Here is a 22,834-nt window from a genome sequence, read left to right as displayed (position 1 = left end):
TTTCACTCACGCTGCTCTCCAGGCGGGCTCTGGACCAAGGGGACACCAAACCCCACCCTGGCCCAACGGGAAGGACCCCGGGTGGCTTTCTCCACCTCGGTGGCCGAGGGAACACAGTGATCCCAGGTCCAGCTGCTTTTCCTCAGCCGGAGAGGGCCGTGCAGGCTGTGCTGCTGCTGCTGCTCCGCTGCCCCGGGGAGAGCGGGACCGGCCCCGCCCGGGAGCGCTCCCGGCCGCGTCTGCCCGAGGCAGGGCGAGCCCGAGCCCGGACCGTGGGGGGCTCCTGGCTGGGAGCAGCCCGGTGTCCCTGCGGTAGGGGCCGCTCAGCCTGGCCAGGTGAGGGTGGCTCGGCTGAGCCTCCCCGCCAGGCACTGTGCCAAGCCCTGGGAGGGAGGGCAGAGCCGGTCCCTCCTGCCGAGGCCCAGCCTGGGGATATTGGGGGGTGGCTGCACTCGGCAGCTGAGGGGCACGGGTGGGCCTGAGTGATGGCACCACCTCTGCCCAGGCACGGCGGGGACAGGGCTGTCCCCGGCTCTGGGACACTGACAGGGATCACCTCCACACCCAGCTTGCCAAGAGCCCCCAGGGCACAGCAGCGGGCACTGGCCAGCACAGAGCCCCCGTGGTGGCTTAACCTCAGGTTAACCCCTGGCTTGGGTTAAACCCCCACTGCTCCTGCACAGCCCTGTCACACACACTCAGCCACGAGCCCTGGGCTGTGGAAGGGTGTGCTGTGAGAGAGGAACGAGAACACATAACCAAACTTACCTCAGATGACCTTCAGGTCCTGCTGCCACTGGCCACGAGGCCTCAGGGCTCCTTGGCAGCAATGGCTGAGGTAATGTACTGGCTCAGCTGCCCCAAACACATTTCTGCTGTGGCTTGGCACGTGACACTGCTCTGTGCAGGGCACAGCCAAGCCCGGGTACCTCCAGCAGGGACACGGGGGTCAGGGACCTGCGTGTGCCAGCTGTGACGAGGCACCGCTCACCAGTAACTGTAGGGACACAATGGGGATCTAAACCTTTTATTTTATATTAGATGCATACAACTAGCCAAAGGCTTCAACAACCCACCAGGTGTCCGTGGGTTTAAGCTGCTGGGACACAGTGCCCTCGGGAGCTGCTCCCCATCCCGCCTTCTCCTGCAGGAGCAGCACTCTCCTGTCCCATGGCAGGGCCTTTCCCTTGCCACAGAGCTTTGCAATCCCAACCTCACCTTACTCTGTTTCAATAAAATTAAGAAAACATCTTAAAGCTCTCCTCCCCACCTCAGAACAAGCGTAGGTGCAGGAGTCACAGACAAACAGCTGCAAAGAAGCAAAACTGAACTCCTGTCAGTTGTCACTTGATGCCAGGCTCCGCCAGGCTTTCCTTTCCTGCCTGGGGGCACGGCCTGGTCCAGCACTGCAGTCCTGAGGTAGAAGGTGTTTCTCCAACGAGGTCCTCCCACTGCTGCAAACAGCTGTCTCCTGTGCAGACTCACGCTGGTGCTTCCTGCCTGTGCAGCTCCTCACCACGAAATAAAGCGTTTCCTTGGGCAGCAGTGGCACTCTGGGGTGTCTGCACCTGATCCGCCGTGTCTGGCAGCACGTAGCCCTTTCCAGAAGAAACCCCAGCCCTCAGAGCTGCTGGCCAGCTCCGTGTCTCGTAGTAGGTGGACAGGATGTCAAAGACTGTCAGGGCACAGAGGTGTCGGTCACACACGTGCTGTGACAACGGTGCCAGCAGCTCCACACACCCACCGAACACGAGGGAGGTGATGGCAGCTGACCCAGAGAAGGTCTCCCACCTCACACCTGATGAGCTGCCCCTTGAGGCAGCTCACCTGGGGCAGACAGGTATTTTGGAAAGGACTTTAGGGAGCTCTGGGCAAAGCAGTAGCTGTGTTAACTAGAACAAGTGTCTCCATCACGGTCTTGGCTGACATGTGCCACCTGCCAGTGTCCCCCCGGTAGAGAGCCACACCTGTGCTGTGCTCCCACTATCACTCCCAGGCAGGGAGAACCCACCCCCTGGGCACACAGAGCCCCTTCCTCTGCCTTCTGTCCACGGAGAGGCAACACAACCCCCACGTCAGGGGTAAAAACTTTGCGGAGTTGGCCCGGGTCATGAGCCCCTCTGCAGTGACCAACAGAGAGGCATTCACCTTGCAGAGGGGAAGGAGCACGAGCACATCCTCTGCTGTGAGCACGAGTGCCAGCCCATGGGGGCACAGACACCAACACCCCTCCCTGCCACTGTCAGACTTGGCTGAGGGGGCACAGCCCTCAGGAGTGCCGTCCCTCTGTGGCCTGTCCCCAGAGCAGCCCCTGCAGCCGAGTGCCCCTGCCCGGTGCCCGGGGAGCAGGGCACACAGCCAGCCCTCACCCTGGTTGATGGCCAGCGTCTCGGAGTGGTAGTTCCTGGAGTTGGGGGCTCTCACCATGAACTCACGGATGGGCAGCCGGGCAGTGCGCAGGCGCTGCTCCCGCGCCCTCCGCAGGGTCAGCTGCTGCAGGGACACACGGACACACGGCCTCACACGCGGCCCGAGGACACCCAGCCAAACCTGCCCTGGGCTCTCGCTGCCGCAGCCTCTCCCAGCTGGCTGCTGGCTCCAGGCAGAGTCTGGGGGAGGCAGGCAGAGCAGTGGGATGTGTCTGCTGACGGGGCAGGCACCACGCACCTTGTGAATGCTCTCGTCCACCAGCCCTCCCAGCACGTACACCTTGCTCGGATCGATGTCTTCCAGGACTGCAAAGAGCAGCTGTCACCCCACAGCACAGCTCTCCAGCACACCCCCTCCCAAGGACAGCCCTGGGCAGAGCCTCCCTGCCCCAGGGGCAATGGCCTGGGGCACACAGGTCCCACCAGAACAGATTCAGCACCAGATCTGAGCACACAGCATGGCTCGCGCCATGTGAGACAGCCCATGCGAGGGACAACTTGCCTGAAGCATGGAATGGCCTCAAAAAGAAATTTCTAAAAGTCAGCCTTTTGCCCTGGCTCTCCCCTTCCTAAAGTGAAATGCTTACCGTTCTCAGAGTCAGGAGTGAGATAAACAATGGCCTCCAAAGGAAACAGGTCCAGGTAACTCTCTGGAGTTGTATCCATCTCAAAAACACAAGGCAGAGTGAAGCAGCCTGTTAGCCTGAGGTACATCTGCCAGGACAAAGCCCCCTCCCAGACACAGAGCTATCCCGGCACTGACACTGCTGCCTTGTTCATACAAACTGCTAAGGTCTTGCAGATCCTACAAATCTCCAGTGAGCTGGGGTTTTTCCTTTTCACTTGGACAATGTTTTTGTTCTAGACACCGATCAACACACCTAATAACTCCATTAAATTCTCTCCTCATCAGAAGTTCTCGGGGTGCTTTGAGAAAGGGAGAGCAGCAACTATTGACTAGTTCTACACAGGATGCACAGCCCAGGGCTGGGCTCTCCCCGATCCCTCACCAGGTATCCCGCGAAGCCGTCGTTCATGCGGAAGCACTGCTCGTAGATGGGCGTCCCCGCCGCGAACTCCGTCAGGCACAGCCAGAAAGGCCGAGCGGCGCGGCGGTTCGCCCCGTACAGCCTCCGGATCTGGGAGGCCAGGCGGCCGCTCTCCTGGGGACACGGCGGCACGGTGACCCGGGCCTGGGGCGGCGGACCCCACTGCCGAGCTCGGGCACACGCCAGCTGCAGGCCCGCGGCGGCTCCGCCGAGCTCCCGCTGCCCGCCCGCAGCAGGGACGGGCACACGCCGAGCGCAGCCTGGCCGGGACCCCCGAGCAACCGCCGGGACCCCCGAGCAGCCCCCGAAACCCCCGAGCAGCCCCCGGGACCTCCGAGACCCCCCGAGCAGGCCCCAGGACCCCAGAGCAGGCCCCAAGACCTCCGAGCAGCCCCCACGACCCCAGAGCAGGCCCCGGGACCCCCGAGACCCCCGAGCAGGCCCCAGGACCCCCGAGTAGGCCCCAGGACCTCCGAGCAGCCCCCGGGACCCCCGAGCAGGCCCCAGCATCCCCGAGCAGGCCCCAGGACCCCCGAGCAGCCGCCGGGACCCCCGCACCTTCTCGCTCATGCTGGCGCCCACGCCGAGGTCCACGCACAGCCGCGGCCCCGCCGCCCTCGCCTCTAGCAGCCGCTCCGTGGCCAGGGCAGCCGAGACCCTCCCGCGGCGGGGGCACGGCGGCCCAGGCCCGGCGGGGCCGCAGCCGAGCGCCGGTCTCGGGCCGTCCCCGTCCCCGTCCGCCGCTGCCCGCCGTGCCCGGCGGCGCTGCCGCTCCTGCCGCCGCTTCCCGCGCCGGGCGGCGAGAACGCGCAGCCAGCGCCGCCGCTTCCGCAGCGCGTTCCTCTGCGGAGGGAAGCGGGCACGGCGCTCAGCGGGGCCGGTGCGGTCCGAGCCCGGTCCCGCCGCACCGAGCACCGAGCCCGGCCCCGCCGCACGCACCGAGCACCAAGCCCGGTCCCACCGCACGCACCGAGCACCGAGCCCGGTCCCACCGCACGCACCGAGCCCGGCCCCGCCGCACACACCGAGCCCGGTCCTACCGCACGCACCGAACACCGAGCCCGGCCCCGCCGCACGCACCGAGCCCGGTCCCACCGCTCGCACCGAGCCCGGTCCCACCGCACGCACCGAGCACCGAGCCCGGCCCCGCCGCACACACCGAGCCCGGTCCCACCGCACGCACCGAGCACCGAGCCCGGCCCCGCCGCACCGAGCACCGAGCCCGGTCCCACCGCACACACCGAGCACGGCTCCGCCGCGTCGCCCGCCCGGCCAGCGCTGGGATCGCCCGCGGCCGAGGGCTCGATCCGCAGCAGCCGCAGCGCCTCGGCCACCACCGCCTCCTCCGCCTCGGCCTCGCCCGCCGGCTCCGTGCCCGCCGCCGCCCCGGCCTCCATCGCGCCGCCGGCGCGGAAGGGGCGGGCCCGGGGCGCTCTGCCCGTCCCCCCGCGCTGCGGCACCGCCCCGGCGAGCCCGACACTCTCCCCACGGAGCCCGCTGCCCCCGGTGCCCGCTGTCCCGCCGAGCGGCGCCGCTCCGTGACGGCGCTCTCCGTTTCCCTGTTGGTCGCCGCGCGGAGTCACCAGCTCACACAAGAGATGCCGCCGGCCGGGTCAGCTGCGGACAACTTCCCTGGGATGCTCCTCCGTTGTGCACCCTTGCTTTGTGTATTCGAAGTATTTTATCGTTATTCTTCCTTTTCTGTCCCATTATGCTGTGTCTGTGCAGATAGGCATAAGCAGATGGAATTTGGATAACTATTGTAATCTGGACAGGCAATGAATCCCAAAAATTTAGTTCTGATTTGGAAAAAGTGGATGACTTGCATGACTAGCACAATCGTCTGGCTGGGATTGCAGGAAGCCAAGTGACTGCTGCCTGGCAGGTCACGAGCCCGAGCCCCCAGACAGCTCTGGAAATCTGCATCCCTAACTCCGTGGTGTCATGCTCCGTATCTGAAACGTATCTGAAACGTATCTGAAACGTAAAGGGAGGGGATATAAATCAGAGCTGACCCAGCTGTGACCTGCTGTCCTGGCTGCAGCCCCCCAGCCTGCCTGCAGTAAGGGCAGGGGATGGAAAGCCCTTGTCAGGGTCAGCAGTGCCCAGCAGCAGCCACAGGCTCCAGACAGGATCAGCATCACCCTCACCCTGGGTGCAGAGCATGGCACAGGGCCCGTCAGGGAGGAGAGAGCCCAGCCCCAGGGCACACCAGGGTGTCCAGGCAGGCTCAGTGCTGGGTCCTGGAGACACGAGACAGATCAGGGACTCTGGACCTGGTTAACATCAGAGATTTGATATCAGGACGCCTTGGCAAAAGCAAATGGAACTTTGAAAATTAGACCTAGACTGCAAGAAGGTTCAATCAGACAGGGTCACTGGAAGGAGAGAATCCCATCAAACTCTGCCAGCAGGAGATGTTGTTGTGTGCATAAGTTTGTGTCTGTGGTTGTAACCCAGTCACTGCAGGGCACATTGCTGGTCTCCCTGAAATGGGAGACCCTGGGGGCAACCCCTAGGCTGGGGACACGAGCAGCTTCCCCCAAAAGGCTGTTACACCCCACTGGCTCCTTCCCCTGCTCCTGTGTCTGCTCCTGTGTGCCTGAGCCAGTCCCTCCCAATTCCCTGATCTCTGTACTGCCCTGAGACCAGGGTCACCCTGGCCCCTGGGGAGGGAGAAACCTGCATGTGGGTGTGCCTGGGACCTGATCACCTTATGGCACGGCTGAATTAAACGCCTATGGGTACCATGCAAAGGCCCTTTTTGCTTCCTTGCCTGGGCTTCACCAGCAGCTATGCAGGCTGCAGCATTTGTATCCCACAATAAAATGGGATTCTGATCACCATCAGTCTCCCTGCCTCCCCCCATCACCGACAGCCCAGCTCGCACCTGTGTGTCACATTCACCTTCTCTGGAAAAACCCCTTCGCCCAGGATTTTTCTCCTGGGAAGCTGAGAACCCTCACAGAAAATGAATTCTCATCTAATTTGCATCTCCTGTGTTGTGCTCACATGCAGAATATGTTCGGAGATTGTTTACCCACAGGTGATTGCTCCATTGGATTCTGCTGTGAGTTGTTTTCACTCTTTGGCCCCTCTGTGTCTGGACTCTGGAAAGGGTCACCAGTTTTCATTATTATCTTTTTAGCCTTCTGTAAGTATCCTTTCTGTATTCTTCAGTATAGAATACTTTAATAGTCTTTAATGGAATATGGTATTATAAAGTAATAAATTAACCTTCTGAGAAGATGGAGTCAGATGCATCATTCCTGCCTTCGTCGGGCATTCCCTGCAAATGCAACACACCTGGCTGGCACTGAGGAGGCAGAGCTGGCTGCAAACCCTTCCAGCTCACACCTGGCTGGCACTGAGGAGAGAGAACTGGCTGCAAACCCTTCCAGCTCACACCTGGCTGGCACTGAGGAGGCAGCACTGGCTGCAAACCCTTCCAGCCCACACCTGGCTGGCACTGAGGAGGCAGAGCTGGCTGCAAACCCTTCCAGCTCACACCTGGCTGGCACTGAGGAGGCAGAACTGGCTGCAAACCCTTCCAGCTCACACCTGGCTGGCACTGAGGAGGCAGAACTGGCTGCAAACCCTTCCAGCTCACACCTGGCTGGCACTGAGGAGGGAGAACTGGCTGCAAACCCTTCCAGCTCACACCTGGCTGGCACTGAGGAGGCAGCACTGGCTGCAAACCCTTCCAGCTCACACCTGGCTGGCACTGAGGAGGCAGCACTGGCTGCAAACCCTTCCAGCTCACACCTGGCTGGCACTGAGGAGGCAGCACTGGCTGCAAACCCTTCCAGCTCACACCTGGCTGGCACTGAGGAGGCAGCACTGGCTGCAAACCCTTCCAGCTCACACCTGGCTGGCACTGAGGAGGGAGAACTGGCTGCAAACCCTTCCAGCTCACACCTGGCTGGCACTGAGGAGGCAGCACTGGCTGGAAACCCTTCCAGCCCACACCTGCCTGGCACTGAGGAGGCAGAGCTGGCTGCAAACCCTTCCAGCTCACACCTGGCTGGCACTGAGGAGGCAGCACTGGCTGCAAACCCTTCCAGCTCACACCTGGCTGGCACTGAGGAGGCAGCACTGGCTGCAAACCCTTCCAGCTCACACCTGGCTGGCACTGAGGAGGCAGAGCTGGCTGCAAACCCTTCCAGCTCACACCTGGCTGGCACTGAGGAGGCAGCACTGGCTGCAAACCCTTCCAGCCCACACCTGGCTGGCACTGAGGAGGCAGCACTGGCTGCAAACCCTTCCAGCTCACACCTGGCTGGCACTGAGGAGGCAGCACTGGCTGCAAACCCTTCCAGCTCACACCTGGCTGGCACTGAGGAGGCAGAATTGGCTGCAAACCCCTGCAGCCCACAGGATAGGGCTGGAAGTGCTGTGGTGCCTCTGCAGGATAGGGGTTCCATGAGGCTGTGTCCCACACAGAGGGTTAGCTGCAACACTGACTCATCTTTTGTTTCTGTGAAAAATGCCAATCACTTGTTTTTAAAACTTTAAAAGTTTCATAGTAATGACATGGTTATAAAAATAGCACTATAAGTAGAGTAATAATAATTTGGACTATTTGGATTAGGACAATACAAGACAATAAAAACAAAGAGTTAGGGACAGTCTGGGTACTTTTTTTCTGGGCAAAATAAGCCCAAAAAGGCCCCAGGTTAACAGAGGATTAACCATTAAAAGCAACAGCCTGGTGCATATTCATACAGCTCACACATGGTGCATCAATTCCATTCCCACACAGGATTCTGGCTGGGCAGAGTCAGCTCCTGCCTCTGGATCCTGACAGTCTCATCCTGCCCGAGTGATGCAGGAAGAAGTTCATTTCTCCTGATAATGGAGCAATAAATTCTCTTTCTCTGGAAGATTCAGGTGTCCTGTGGCTGCTGTCTCACTGTGAGTACCTCATTCCTTTCTTAAAAAATTATGTGGCATAGCATAGTTTCTATTTTAACATTTTGTTATAAACTAAGAATTTATTTCACACACCACTTAAGAAAATTACCACAGCATCACTTTCTAACATAACACATATAATATTCACTGCGATATTTGTGAAAAGCCAATAATAAAAGACACATTTTTCCCAGTTTCCTAGGAGAGCACCCGTGTTAGCCTGAGGCCCCCTCAGGAGCACATTTCCCACTCCCCAGAGGGGCTCTGCTGAGAAAGCCCCGAGCATTAATGCCCCTCTCTGTGCTCTTGCCCTGTTTGTCCATGAACAGCCAGGGCTCCACCACTCCTGCACACACTGGGGATCCTCCCGGCCCCACACCCTGCTGTGGCCCCTGTGACTGGGGCAGGTCTCTGTGGAGACCAGGGTCACGGCCCCACGTGTCCCAGCAGGTCCCCAGGAATGAGGCAGACCAAGACTGAGCTGGCAGTTTTGAGGCAGCAGTGTGCATCCGTGTGCAAGCTCTGAGACAAGAAGTGCCGACTCCGAAATGCCATGGAACGGACAGACACTGCTGAGAGAGAAATGCAGCTGGAAACAAGTTTCACAGGGTGGCCTTGCAGATGGGACTGCACACCTTGGAGAAACAGAGCTGTGAGAGATGCACTGCAGTGGGACCCACGAGGGGAGATTGCAGATTATTGCCTTTAGGGCATCTGCAGCATGGTGTGGGTGAAGCTGACAGGCCAAGAAACACTCACAGTGTGCTGTAATTAGGAAATTGTTAATTTCTGATTGTGATGGAGTGAATTACAACATCTGTGCTGTCCCACCCTTCAAATGAGACTGAAAATGGAATCAAAGTTTTTAAAACGCCTCTCAGTTGCCCCATCTCTGGGTCAGGAAAAGGCATTGTCCAGCACCAGGGGAGGGGCTGCTCCTGCCCTGGGGCTGTGACAGATCCTGTCCTGCACCCTCCTCACAGGACCAGACCAGGGAGCCCTCTCCACACTCCTCTTTGACAATCAGGTTTTAGTGGCAGCTTCCACACTCTCAGGGCACACTGTTTAAAAAAACTTACTGACATTTAATATGTTTATAAAAACATTATGTCAGTTATGTTTATAAAAACTTAAGGAGAAATATTCACAGTCCACTAAAGCAGTGGCTTTTGTGGGGATGAGGAACCCTGAGCCTCCCTGGGTAGTTTTGGAATAAACCTGGTGCTAATTGACTTTAGGAGGGCAAAGGGTGCTGGGCCCTGGCCAGAGGAGCTGTCCCCATGAAGGGCTCCTTCCCCAGGGCACAGCCCCCATCCACACCCTGTCCTAGATTTAAGATATGTGTGTGTTCCATTCCCACCTGTCAGAGCTGGGGCAGTTCTCCTCTGTTCATGGGCAGTTTCTTTATCCCTCCCACAGCCCATCCTCCCTCCAGGAGATCTCTGCTGTCCATGGCCCATCCATCATTAATCACCTTCTGTCCATGGCCACTGAGTGTCCCTGCAGGGCTGATCAAATCCCACCCTCCCATGGGAGATGCTCCACCCAGGGCAGGAGCCAAGCATTCCTACCTGGATCCAATCTGAGCTTTGGGACACCCCAGCAGCCTTTGCCCACTGCATTCCCAGAGGAGCAGCTTTCTGCTGCCCTGCATTCCCAGAGGGAGAGCAGGCCCAGCTCCAGCAGCCCTGGAGCTGCAGAGGAAAACTCCCCCCTTGGGCAGGATCCCTGCTCCAGCAGAGCCACAGCTGGCACTGCAGGAGGGCTGAGCCCCCCTGGGATGGGACTGTGCCCCCACCCTGAGCCATCCTGGGATGGGACTGTGCCACCACCCTGAGCCCCCCTGGGATGGGACTGTGCCACCACCCTGAGCCACCTGGGATGGGACTGTGCCACCACCCTGAGCCCCCCTGGGATGGGACTGTGTCACCACCCTGAGCCCACCTGGGATGGGACTGTGCCACCACCCTGAGCCCCCCTGGGATGGGACTGTGTCACCAGCCTGAGCCCCCCTGGGATGGGACTGTGCCACCACCCTGAGCCCCCCTGGGATGGGACTGTGCCACCACCCTGAGCCCCCTGGGATGGGACTGTGCCACCACCCTGAGCCCCCCTGGGATGGGACTGTGCCACCACCCTGAGCCCCCCTGGGATGGGACTGTGCCACCCTGGGATGGGACTGTGCCACCACCCTGAGCCCCCCTGGGATGGGACTGTGCCACCACCCTGAGCCCCCTGGGATGGGACTGTGCCACCACCCTGAGCCCCCCTGGGATGGGACTGTGCCACCACCCTGAGCCCCCCTGGGATGGGACTGTGCCACCACCCTGAGCCCCCCTGGGATGGGACTGTGCCACCACCCTGACACACAGGGGTCAGGGCCTGCTCTCACTCTGGCAGTGGGATTTTTTTGTACCATTGTATTTGTATTTTCAATTCTTCTGGTAAAGAACTGTTATTGCTGCTCCCATATCTTTGCCTGAGAGCCTCTTCATTTCAAAGTTACAATCATTCAGAGGGAGGGGGTTTGCATTTTCCGTTCAGGGGAGGTTCCAGCCCGCCTCAGCAGACACCTGAGGTCTGCTCACACCGAGGCACACCCCGGGGAGCACCTGGGGCTGAGCCCGGCTTTTTCTCCCAGCGGGTACCGAGCGGGAGCCGGGCGGTTCCTACAGAGCGCCGCTCGCCGCCCGTGCAAACTGCCCAGCCTGCGCAAGGACAGCAGCAATGACGGGTGACAGCTGCACTGTCCCTGCTGCCCGCTGGTGCCCAGGCCCGTGTGTGCCGCTGTGTGCCAGCTCTCCCGCCGAGCAGCCCCAGGCCCGGCCCGGCCCGGCCCGGCCCGGCCCCGCGCAGACAGCGAGCGCCGCTGGGGACGGGCTTCCCTTTCCTACCCGCAGCAGAGCAGCCAAGCAGCGCTCGGCTCGGTTCAGCTTGGCTTAGCTCGGTTCAGCTCACCTCTGCTCAGTTCAGCTCACCTCGGCTCGGTTCGGCTCGGCTCGGTTCGGTTCGCCTCGGTTCTTGGCCCGCTCCCGGGGCCGCTCCGAGCGAGCCGGGCCGTGACACACAGCGCTCATGTGGGGTGGCGAACACGTGACCCATATGGGCGGGGCCTGGGGCGGGGCCGCGCAGGCGCAGTGTCGGGGCCGGCCGGTAGGGGGCGGACGCGGGCCGGCGCCGCCGCCGCCATGAGCAAGGGCCCGGGGCCGGAGGCAGGCCCGGAGCCGGGCCCGGAGCCGCAGCCCCTCCGCCACGGCGACCCCGCCGAGCCGGGGCCCGGCGCCCCCGGCGGGCTCTTCGCGTGGCTGCGCGGGCGCTGCCTGGGCCGCGGGGCCGCCGTGGACCCGGCGCGGGACACGTTCGGCGCCATGACCGGGCTGTACGGCGCCATCCAGCCCGCCGACTCCGTGTCCCTCAGCACCCGCACGCACGGCGCCGTCTTCAACCTCGAGTACTCGCCCGACGGGTAGGTGTGCCGGGATCGCGGCGGCGCCGTGCTGGGGCTCCCCGCCCGGGTGTGCCCGCGGTGCCGCGGCGCAGGGCCCGTTCTGGTGGCCAGGTGTCATCGCTGTCCGCACCCCTGGCTGCGCTTGAAGGGGCTGGGGCACGTACCTGCCGTCAGGGGTCCTGCTCTGCCCCTGCCACCTGGCCACCGGGGGGACAATCCTGCCGACGAGTGCCCGCCCCGGCTGCTGCCGGGCGTCCCCCGGGGCTGATAAACCTGTCCTTTGCAAGGTTTTCCCCACTGATTTGCAGATAAAGCTTTGATTCAGTGTTACCTTTCCTGTCTCAGAGCCCCTGAAGGTGTGGGCAGAGGGACCAGGTGACAGAGGGAATCTGTGGGAGCTGCTGGAGGGCAGCTCCCGCCGCAAACGTGGGGTTTGTGTTCTGCTCCCTGCAGCTCCGTGCTGACCGTGGCCTGTGAACAGACTGAGGTCCTGCTCTTCGACCCAATATCCTCAAAGCACATCAAGACTCTCTCTGAAGCTCACGAAGACTGTGTAAATAACATCAGGTGGGTCGGGAGGGGCCTTCTGACACAACTCAGCCTGTGCTTAGGCTTTATAGGTTAAATCTTACTCTGTCACTTGCCTGGGATAGAGCTGGAGACAGCAGGAGGAAGACTCTCAATCTATCACTGTTTTTGTCATGTAGTATTTTTCCTTTTAAATTCAGGGGGTTTAAGTTGTTCTGGTTCTGGGAATAGATTTTAAGGTGTTAATTTAAGGTGCCTTCTAACAATATTGCAGCTGCTCTTCACTCAGTTTTTCAAAGCAAAAAAACCCACTCCAAAATAACAACCAACTACACAGCGACAAAAAACTTCAACCAAGAACTAAACCCAAGCAAAAAAAACCCAAGAAAACTGTAGAAAAATCTGAGTGTTTTTACTCAGAAGAGCCAAATAGGGTGTGGGGTGCCGTGTCCATCAGATAAGGTGATGTTTTTCAGAAGCTGGTTGTCCTTTTCCCGAAAGACTGATGTTTTCCATCAGCTGGGATTGTGTTGGGAAAGCTGGCTTAAAAGTGTCATTTGTGTGTCAGTTGCTGTGGTGAGTGAGAGGAACTGACCTGTGTTCTGCATTACCTGGAGCCTCGTTCAGCTCAGTGAGCAGGATTGCAGTCACTGCAGCACTGCAGGGCTTCCCTGTGCTCAGCACCAGCACTGCTCACTGCTCACCCGGGTCTGGGATTTTTCCCCTGACAGCTGGCTGTTGTTGCTGTGGGGTAGCTCTGGGATCCTAAAGGATTTGTAGTGGGTGGTTTTGGATAGGTGTTTTGTGCCTTTTACCTCAGGTAGGGCTTTTCTTAACGGAGGGCCTTCACCAAATGAGTTCCAAACATGAGCCAGCGTGCCCTGTCCTTCTGAGGCTGAAGGCATGCTGGAATTGCAGTGGTGCTCACCTTTGATCTGCACGGTGCAAATTCAGTGATTCCATCTGTTCATTGTGTCACTGAACGGAGTGACTTGTGTTGCTGTGTGCTCAAACGAGGCCCCATCCACACTCAGTGTTTTGGAAAGCCTTGCCTTTTCCTCAGCAGCCTCTAGGCTCTGTTAATTTGTTTGATGTCCCAGCTGTGCTGCTGCCAGCCCCAGCGAGCTGAGTGCTGTGCAGGGGGGAGCAGGCCGAGTTACTGTGGGGCTTCTGTCTGAGCACCTGCTCCTCTGGTGCTTTGGCTCTTGTGTGGCTGGCACACTATTCTACAGACCCCCCAAAAAACCCCACACCAACCCAAACTTGTGCTGTGCCTCTGTGTTTGCTCCAGAGGCACTGCTGATCATACCCCAGCAGTTCTGCTGGCAGCTGAGCTGCTGCTGGCACCTGCTCTGTGCTGGGCTCAGAGGGGTTTGTTTGGGCTGCTCTGCTCTCTCTGTGCTGGGCTCAGAGGGGTTTGTTTGGGCTGCTCTGCTCTCTCTGTGCTGGGCTCAGAGGGGTTGGTTTGGGCTGCTCTGCTCTCTCTGTGCTGGGCTCAGAGGGGTTTGTTTGGGCTGCTCTGCTCTCTCTGTGCTGGGCTCAGAGGGGTTTGTTTGGGGCTGCTCTGCTCTCTGTGCTGGGCTCAGAGGGGTTTGTTTGGGCTGCTCTGCACTCTCTGTGCTGGGCTCAGAGGGGTTTGGGCTGCTCTGCACTCTCTGTGCTGGGCTCAGAGGGGTTTGTTTGGGCTGCTCTGCTCTCTCTGTGCTGGGCTCAGAGGGGTTTGTTTGGGCTGCTCTGGTCTCTCTGTGCTGGGCTCAGAGGGGTTTGTTTGGGCTGCTCTGCAATCTCTGTGCTGGGCTCAGAGGGGTTTGTTTGGGGCTGCTCTGCTCAATCTGTGCTGGGCTCAGAGGGGTTGGTTTGGGCTGCTCTGCTCTCTCTGTGCTGGGCTCAGAGGGGTTTGTTTGGGCTGCTCTGCTCTCTCTGTGCTGGGCTCAGAGGGGTTTGTTTGGGCTGCTCTGCTCTCTCTGTGCTGGGCTCAGAGGGGTTTGTTTGGGCTGCTCTGCACTCTCTGTGCTGGGCTCAGAGGGCTTTGGGCTGCTCTGCTCTCTCTGTGCTGGGCTCAGAGGGGTTTGGGCTGCTCTGGTATCTCTGTGCTGGGCTCAGAGGGGTTTGTTTGGGCTGCTGTGGTGTCCCTGTGCTGAGCTCAGAGGGGTTTGTTTGGGCTGCTGTGGTGTCCCTGTGCTGGCTGGCTGGCCTGCAGGGCCCCCTGAGCTGTTCCCTCCCGCAGGTTCCTGGATAACCGGCTGTTCGCCACCTGCTCCGACGACACCACCATCGCTCTCTGGGACCTGAGGAAGCTCAACACCAAAGTGTGCACGCTGCATGGCCACACCAGCTGGGTCAAGAACATCGAGTACGACACCAACACCAGGCTGCTGGTCACCTCGGGCTTCGATGGCAACGTCATCATCTGGGACACCAACAGGTATGGGGCCGGGCTGCTGCTGGAGTGCCTTGTGCAGCACTCCAGCACGGGCACTCCAGCATGGGTGCACCAAGCTTTCCATGCAGGAGGCAGAGCCTGCCTCCCATAGTGGGGCTGCACTGTGCTCTGAAACACTGGGACCAGTTTATAGCCCTTACCAAGATGTGGAAAATGCCAATCACTTGTTTTTAAAATATTAAAAGTTTGATAGTAATAACACGGTTATAAAAATAGCAATATAATTTGAGTAATAATAATTTGGACAATTAGGATTAGGACAATACAAGACAATAAAAACAAAGAGTTAGGGACAGTCTGGGTACCTTTTTCTGGGCAACATAAGCCCAGAAAGGCCCCACATTAACAGAGGATTAACCCTTAAAAGCAACAGCCTGTTGCACATTCACACACCTCATCCGTGGTGCATCAGTTCCATTCACACACAGGATTCTGTCTGGGCAGGGTCAGCTCCTGCCTCTGGATCCTGACAGCATCTCCTGGGCTGAGTGAGGCAGGAAGAAGTTCATTTCTCCTGATAATGGAGCAATAAATTCTCTTTCTCTGAAAGATTCAGGTGTCCTGTGGCTGCTATCTCAGTGCAAGTCTTTTCTTTAGAAAAAGTATCTTACATAGCATAGTTTCTATTTTAACATTTTGTTATAAACTAAAAATTTATTTCACACACCACTAAAGAAAATTAATACAGCGTCACTTTCTAACATAACACGTATAATATTGATTGTAATATTTGCCAAAAGCCAATCGCAAAATAGGTATTTTTCACAAAGAGCTTGCATTGCCTCTCTGGCAGTAGTAAATGGCTAGAAAGGAGCTTCTCTTGTCATGTGCCAGAACGTAGTTCTTCCTTCCAAAAGGTTCTGTCCTCACTGCTGTAGTTGTGGGAGGATGTGACTTCACCCATTCCATCAAAAAGTAGGATAAAGACAGTGCTTTAAAACAGGGTTTTGGGGTGAGCTAAATGAATGATGCTGGGCACATGCTGGACCCTTGTGGGCACAGTCAGGGCCTCAGTCTGCAGCTGAGCACAGCCCCTCCTGTGCTTGTCTTGCTGTCCAGGTGCACAGAGGACGGATGTCCCCACAAGAAGTTTTTTCACACCCGTTTTCTGATGCGAATGAGGCTGACACCAGACTGTTCCAAAATGCTGATCTCCACCTCCTCTGGTTACCTTCTGATTTTGCACAACCTTGACCTGAACAAGTCTTTAGAGGTTGGCAGCTACCCGATTTTACGGGCCAGGAGGACCACGTCGAGCTCAGGTGAGTGCTGGAGAGGCGTGGCACAGCACAGCTGTGGGCTGTGCTCTGGGGTGCTCCTGGCCAGCAGCCCACCTGTGCTGGGCCAGCCCTGGGCTCACCTGTCTGGTGTGTTTGCAGACATAACGTCGTCGGGCTCCTCTGGCCCTCGAGCTGTGGGCTCCCCCTGCCACCAGAACAACTCAGGGCCACCCTCTGAGAAAACCTTGTCACGGCCCTCCCAGCGAGAAGGTAGGAAAAGATCACTAAACAAAAAGAGATAAATGAAAAGAAACCCTGGGCTGTGGTTTACTGTATCCAAAAGAGGCTAGGGTACAACTGTGAAGAACTGCTTTTTTGACCTGTAGATTTTAAAAAATGGTGTTGCTGAGACTTGTATTAAACGAATAAAATCTCATTGCATGCCAAAGCCTGGGGATCTAATCAGGTTTTATGTCTGAGAAATCTGGTAAAAGGAACAAGATCTGTATTTTATGTTAGTGTGTTGTTTCATGGAGGTGCTCCCTATTCCTTGTGTTTTTCCATGAACAAAGTTTGTGAATCTTCCTTTAGGGAAAATCCGGAGAATCAGCATGAATTTGGCAAATGGGTGAATACTTTGTGCATCCCTTGTAATTTGAAAGAATGTAATGTTAATTTTTAGCTACTTGTGGTTGTGAGATGCTGAAACATACTGCTGAGAGGAGGCTTACCTGGATGTCAGGGAGTGATTTACCTGGAGGTGAGGAGGAGAAGGGAGAAAAGCTGCAAGCTGAGCAAGTGTGTTGGGAGGAGTTTGTAGAGCACATCATACGAGTTTGAGAATTAGCAATTCTCATAAAAACCTCACTCTTTAGATTTTGCTGCAATAGTAATGAGGAGCATGAGTGTGGAAGGTTAGTGTATTTGTAAATGTGGTGGGTTCAGTGCAGGTCTTGGCACCAAATTTCATGAAAAGGAGCTGTTTGAGGTGGGGACTGAGCCCACAGGTGTTGGCTCAGGGCTCCTGTGACCCTGGGAGTCTCCCTGTCCTGATGGTGCAGTCTGTCCTGGCAGCCAAGGCAGCTGCCACAGGTGTGACCCCATTTCAGCAGCAGGACTGGTGAGAGAGGTGGAGGTCACTGTGTGCATTTCACTGAGACTCACAGGTAATTCCCTTGCAGGGGGATCACCTAGGAACAGCCTTGAGGTGTTAACACCAGAGGTTCCTGGAGAAAGAGACCGTGGGAACTGCATCACGTCGCTGCAGCTGCACCCCAAGGGCTGGGCCACGCTGCTGCGCTGCTCCAGCAACACAGATGACCAGGAGGTAACACCTTGCCTCCTGCTCTTCTTTCAAATATGTGCCTTTGGGTTTTTTTCTGAAATTATCTTCCTGGTAGAACCTGCTTCAAGCCTTTTCCTTGATGCAGGAAGACATAAGACCAGCTACAGTTCAGCTGCAAGCTGCAGATTCTGCTCCTCTACCTTGACCAACAGTAAACAATTGTACTGGACCAATAATAAATGTTTCAGTTACTTTGATTGCTGATGTAAGTTGAGGTTCATTTGGTTTTGTTGGGATTTTTGTTGTCTCTGTGCATTTATTTGGGATTTTTTTGTTGTTGTTGAAGAAGTCACTCTTTGTAAAGGTAACCTTTTACACAAGTGTAGAGGACTGAGTGGAAGCTCAGCAGATTGGTTATAAATTTTAATGCTGGCTCTGCTACAATTAAACTGATGTACAACACAAAATTTTTGTAACATGCAAAATGTTACATTGGGTTGGTAGTGATGACTGAGTTATAATTTTTCTTAGGACTAGAGTCTGCCTTACTCTGTTTTATTAATATTCATTGGTACTTTTCATGTGGTTATTTCAGAAGGGTGCATGAAACAAAGCTAGGAATGCTTGTCTTGGGGCTGAAGTGGAATCAGCACAATATAAACTTTGTCATTGATTCTTTTTTTTACATTTGTTCTGATATCAGATGATGAGATGACAGACAGGGGTCCTTAATGTGTCTCAAAAATAACAAACTGCCTGCAGAGCTGTTCATAACCTTCTTCAAAAATCTGTTACCTGCTTGCTTCAGGATTCCATTCCTTTTGAAGTCAAAGGCATAAAATGCCAGTGATCTGCTCTGAGGTACAGTCAGCTGAATCTGACTGTACAGACTTAATTTTAATATTTACTAAATCAGAGCGGGTGCTTGGCCAAAGGATTAGGCTTTGCTTCTGCAGATGTTACCTAGATTGGAAAGATTATATCTGGCACCCATTTATCAGAATAGCAGCTTTAGTGCCGGGCAGCTGCTTTGCTTGGGTAGTTCACAGGCTGGGAGATGCTGAGGCAGTGGGAACAGGTCAGCAGGAGCATGTCCCTCCTGTGCCCTTACCTGTTCACGTGAGCTGCTGTCACCTGTAGAGGTGCAGGGGGAGGGAATGTGTGTTTGCAGTGCTTTACTTCTCTTTCAGTGTCCCTTTCTCTGCCTCTCCCTTTAGTGGACTTGTGTCTATGAATTCCAGGAAGGAGCTCCGGTGCGCCCCGTGTCCCCGCGCTGCTCCCTGCGCCTGACGCACTGCATCGAGGAGGCCAACGTGGGCCGGGGCTACATCAAGGAGCTCTGCTTCAGCCCCGACGGCCGCATGATCTCATCCCCGCACGGCTTCGGCATCCGCCTGCTGGGCTTCGACGCGCACTGCAGCGAGCTGGTGGACTGCCTGCCGCGGGAGGCCAGCCCCCTGCGCGAGATCCGCTCGCTCTACTCCCACAACGACGTGGTGCTCACCACCAAGTTCTCGCCCACGCACTGTCAGATCGCCTCGGGGTGCCTTAGCGGACGCGTCTCCCTCTACCAGCCAAAGTTCTAGGCGCGGCCGCGGCCCCGCGGGCGGACCTTTGTGGTGGGTTTTCCTTCTGCTGAGTGGAAGCGTGCTCTCTCCAAAACCTCTGAGCCCAGAGGAGGTCACGGCTGCCGTGGCCTCGGGATGTGACCTGGAAGGATTTTTCAGGCCAGCACCATGTGGATCTGGGTCCTGCATTTGTGAGCCCACAGCCCTGCCGGCAGACCTCTGCTCCTGCTGATCCTGTGCCATCGGGCTGCTGTCCTGCTGTGTTTGTACCCTCATACTTGATTGTTTCCTTCAGCACAACTCCAGTGGGCTGTCTGGAGCAGCACAGAGGGGCAGGGTGCCCAGGTACCTCCTGTCCCACAGGAGCTGGACTGCCTCACCTCTGCTTCCTCTTCTGTCACTGAAGCAACTCTGTGGTGATCAGTAGATAAGGGACTGCTTGTCCACGTAAGCAACACGGTTAGTTACTCTCACCAAAAAAAAAAAAAAAAAAAAAAAGAGAAAAAAGGAAAAAGAAAAAGGAATTTTGCTTTCATTTCTAAGTTAATGTGGTTGTCATTGGCTAGAATGAGTCACGGTGTGGCTTAGGCTGGCAGGGACCACTGGAGGTCACCCAGGCCCACCCCTGCACAGGCAGGCTCCCCTTGAGCCCACCACTCAGCCCAGAGGATCTCTCTGGGTTCGTGCAGCGGGGCAGCTCTGGCCCCTCTGCCAGGTGTCTGTTGCAGGGGCCTTTCCACATCTGAATCATGGTGGCATTTTGCTGATGTTGGGTATTTCCCACCTGGCTGCACTCTAGCTGTGGGAGAAATTAATTTGGATGTGTCCCTAGTATCACCAGGTTAGCCTTTCCTCACATGTGCTGTCAGTTTGGGAGAGGATTAAAAGCAAACCTGTCAACAGTGAGATTTACCTGGATCTGGCCAGGCTTGTTATCGGGTGTGGAACACTGTACTGCTCAACCCTGGAGGGGAAGCTGTATGAGGAGCAGCTGAGATCACTTGGTTTGTTCAGCTTGGAGGAGTCTGAGATGAGATCTCATGGTGCTACTGAACATCCTCCTGGGGGGCAGAGGAGGGGTGGGTACTGACCTCTTCACTGCCGTGACAAGGGACAGGGCCAGGGCACGGCTGGGGCTGGGCCAGGGGATTTGGGATGGAGATCAGGGAAGGTTCTTCCCCCAGAGGGTCACTGCTGGCACTGCCCAGGGAATGGGCACGGCCCCGAGGCTGCCAGAGCTCCAGCAGAGCTTGGACAGCACTGCAGGGATGGCCAGGGTGGCATTGCTGGGGCTCTGGGCAGGGCAGGGGTGGCACTGGGTGATCCTGTGGGTCCCTTCCAGCTCAGGGGGTTCTGTGATTCTGTGGTCACACCCAGAGTACAAACGTCAGCCCTCGAGTTAATAGAGCTAACCTTGTAAATGCACAGGTGTTGTACATCCATGTCAGTTCATAACATTCTCATCCCTTACACGCTCCAAGATGAGGGTTTTCTAGTATTTCACTGAAGTTTTGCAGACTAGTCACACACTCAGTTCAGCAGGGACCTTTACCTGAAAGGACTGTCACCTCTTGGTGTTCAGGTACATCTCTCTGGCTCAGCAGAGCACACTTGTTCAAAGCTGACTCTTACAAAGCCTTTTGCAAAATGTATTTGGGGATAAAGACAACATTTAGGGACGTGAGAGAGCTGGAAAAGTAAGCCTGAGGACCTTCCTGTAGCTTTGTATTTATGTGGGTAGTATAAAGCCTCCTCTGCATCATGACAGAAGAAAATCCCTAGTTTCCTCTTTTGGAGAATTTCTTGGGTAAAACGAAGCCTTCAATTGTGTGTGTTAGGCAATCTGAGGGCAATCATCCCTCCTGCTGGCCCGAGCCTGCGGGTGGGGCAGGAGGGCCAGCCGGGTTGTGGCAGCCCTCAGGGCATTCCCTTGGCTGTGGTTCAGCGCCCTGGGAGCGCCGTGTGCAGGAAACGTGGGGACAAGCACGGCACATGCAGGCCTTGTATGCAAAGGAAGAGCTGCAAGAAGTTTGTATGGGCCAGGCTGTCTGGGGAACAGAGCCCCGGTCCTGCCCAGGCCTACAGCAGCTTTTCCCCAGGCGTTTGCTGCCCCACTGCCAGGCTGGTGTTTTCTCACCTGACTTAATCTTTTATTACACATCACGGAAGGGACTGCAGGGACACGTGAGAGAGCCTTGGAGTTCTCACGGGCTTGCACAGGGTTTGTTTTGGAGGTGGAGGAGCCCCCACGGCACGGAGGCGGTTCTGGGGTGGCTGTGTCCGTGATTCCAAGGCTGTTTTTGTTTCTCCTGTCAGAACCTCCTCAGACTGGTGGATCCCTAGTGACTGTAACGCTATGCCTGTGAATATGCACTGAGTGTTACCTTTTTAATTCTACCTCATGATACGCTGTGTTTTACACCAGTATTGTGCTGAGCTTTGGACACTCCCCTTTCTGTATAGAGGACCATAACCCCGCAGTGACAGATGGGTGACAGATGTGTCACCAGCACTCCTTGATAGCACCTGTGGTTGGCTGGCAGGCCCTGCCTGGCCCCGGGACCAGCAGCTCACCTGGTGGAGGGGTTTGGTCACCTTGATGCTTTTGTAGCGTGTCCAGCAGATGCATAAAATGACAGAATCTTTACATGTATGCTGTAGAAATGTTAGTTTTTCTGATGACACTTGTAATAAGTTTGAATTAGAGTAAGTAGGTAGTCTTAGATTTTGGTCATTTGATTGATTACTCCTTTTCAACAAACTTGGAAGTTTTCCATGAAGGCTTTACCATGTTTTACCTGTGAAGGTCACTTCTCCGTGGCTTACAGCTGACATGCCTCACAGTCATGTGGTGGTGCAAGTGTTTTCAGTTCTCTCTCAGTAGCATTACTGAAACAATGAAATTATGTGTTGGTGAGCTTTGGGTTATTTCTAGGTAGTCAAACACAAAAAAAAAGCTTATCTTCTAGTTGTGTTTCAAAAATTGAATGCTTGACCTCGAGAAGTGTACAAAACTGTGAAACAAGTGTAAGGAGACGTTTCCGAGGGGGAGGCAGGACTGCGCTGCCCGAGTGGCGGGGTGGCTCACGCCGGGGCACGGGGTGCATTCACGGCGTTTCTGGTGGTGGTTCGCGCTGCGAGCTCCCCGCCCGAGAGCGGCCGGCGGCGGGGCAGCCCCGCGGGGCCGGGGCGCTCCCGGGGCCGGTGCTCCGCCCGTCGCAGCCCGGTGTGCCGGCAGCGACCGCGCCGGGACACGCAGGGACGGCACCGCCACACCATGGGGATAGAGGAAAAGCACAGCGGTGCCGACTCACACACACACACGATTGTTTGCACTCGTGGAGTCTTGGGGTAAGGACAGCTCGATGCCTACTACCAGAATTAGAATGTAAACATCAGATTTTTCGGGTGGGGGGAGGGCTCTTGGTTAATTTAGTGGGCTTTGTTTCTGTTTGTTTGTGTTGTGATTTTAATTTGGGTAGCACTGATGTGGAGAAGGTTCTGACATCGAATTACATGGGTCTTTTGCTCTAGGACATCTAAACTTTTGGGGAAAAAAGAAATACACTTGCCAAATGAAAGGTTTCAAAAAATTTAGTTTACAAGATTCTAAAACGTTGGAGAGAAAGGACAAAGTCAAAGACCCATCGTGTTTTTAACCTGCAGGAAACAGAAACTTCTCACTGGTTGATCTTAGTCAAAGGTGCATTTTCTAAAGCACTAAATATCCTCAGTTAAGTATAAGGTTTTTAATACAGAAACAAATTGTGCATGTAGAGTATTTTGAAATACCTGAGATTTCCTAGTAAAAACTGTAGCCTTTTAATACCGTATATGAAGTATCAGAACTGCTTTGGAAGTATTGTACTTACAGCCGTACAGTAACTTACTATTTGTGGACAGTTTCTCTTGCTTGCATAATAAACATTTAATAATTCACTGAATTGAAA

The 22,834-nt window shown here is 56.2% G+C and overlaps 2 protein-coding genes across 45 annotated transcripts; one reads left to right on the top strand and one right to left on the bottom strand.

Annotated features, from left to right (window-relative positions):
• Positions 1–1,011: 1,011 nt before the first annotated feature.
• On the bottom strand, positions 1,012–11,510 carry TRMT10B (tRNA methyltransferase 10B). Of its 44 annotated transcripts, XM_050987470.1 has the most exons (9): positions 11,351–11,479; positions 7,499–8,961; positions 4,720–7,447; positions 4,037–4,321; positions 3,440–3,592; positions 3,017–3,095; positions 2,668–2,735; positions 2,370–2,493; positions 1,012–1,675 (listed from the first exon to the last, which is right to left on the bottom strand). In XM_050987470.1, the coding sequence occupies exons 3-9, from the start codon at positions 4,873–4,875 to the stop codon at positions 1,482–1,484; spliced, it is 1,059 nt and encodes a 352-aa protein (XP_050843427.1). In that variant the 5' UTR covers positions 4,876–7,447; positions 7,499–8,961; positions 11,351–11,479; the 3' UTR covers positions 1,012–1,481. The 44 variants fall into 44 exon arrangements, 41 of the variants coding, with proteins under 41 accessions (XP_050843427.1, XP_050843426.1, XP_050843425.1 ...); XR_007780565.1 differs by lacking the exons at positions 1,012–1,675; positions 2,370–2,493; positions 2,668–2,735; positions 3,017–3,095; positions 3,440–3,592 and having other exon boundaries at positions 4,199–4,321; positions 5,070–5,198; positions 6,523–6,588; ... (2 more) ...; positions 6,974–7,447; positions 11,351–11,473; XM_050987469.1 differs by lacking the exons at positions 1,012–1,675; positions 2,370–2,493; positions 2,668–2,735; ... (1 more) ...; positions 3,440–3,592; positions 4,037–4,321 and having other exon boundaries at positions 4,895–5,198; positions 6,523–6,588; positions 6,716–6,784; ... (1 more) ...; positions 6,974–7,447; positions 11,351–11,473.
• A 25-nt stretch (positions 11,511–11,535) lies between these two features.
• On the top strand, positions 11,536–22,828 carry DCAF10 (DDB1 and CUL4 associated factor 10). The gene is made up of 7 exons (XM_050987463.1): positions 11,536–11,858; positions 12,294–12,407; positions 14,596–14,793; positions 15,871–16,073; positions 16,191–16,301; positions 17,213–17,358; positions 18,534–22,828. Exons 1-7 carry the CDS (start codon positions 11,581–11,583, stop codon positions 18,900–18,902), a joined length of 1,419 nt encoding a protein of 472 aa, XP_050843420.1. The 5' UTR covers positions 11,536–11,580; the 3' UTR covers positions 18,903–22,828.
• Positions 22,829–22,834: the final 6 nt, after the last annotated feature.

Source organism: Serinus canaria, chromosome Z, assembly GCF_022539315.1.
Source record: "Serinus canaria isolate serCan28SL12 chromosome Z, serCan2020, whole genome shotgun sequence".
Lineage (NCBI taxonomy): Eukaryota > Metazoa > Chordata > Aves > Passeriformes > Fringillidae > Serinus > Serinus canaria.
Note: the sequence above shows the minus strand (reverse complement) of the source record. Positions and strands in the feature narration are given on the sequence as shown.

Bases quoted from the DNA above. Each gene is read 5' to 3' on its own strand.
- DCAF10 (XM_050987463.1), top strand. From the start codon at position 11,581: ATGAGCAAGGGCCCGGGGCCGGAGGCAGGCCCGGAGCCGGGCCCGGAG. The intron at 16,302-17,212 runs GTAGGAAAAGAT...ATTCCCTTGCAG, and splicing joins ACGGCCCTCCCAGCGAGAAG to GGGGATCACCTAGGAACAGC. The intron at 17,359-18,533 runs GTAACACCTTGC...CTCTCCCTTTAG, and splicing joins GCAACACAGATGACCAGGAG to TGGACTTGTGTCTATGAATT.
- TRMT10B (XM_050987467.1), bottom strand. From the start codon at position 7,902: ATGGAACCCCTATCCTGCAGAGGCACCACAGCACTTCCAGCCCTATCC. The intron at 7,448-7,498 runs GTGTGAGCTGGA...AGTGCCAGGCAG, and splicing joins GCCTCCTCAGTGCCAGCCAG to GTGTGGGCTGGAAGGGTTTC.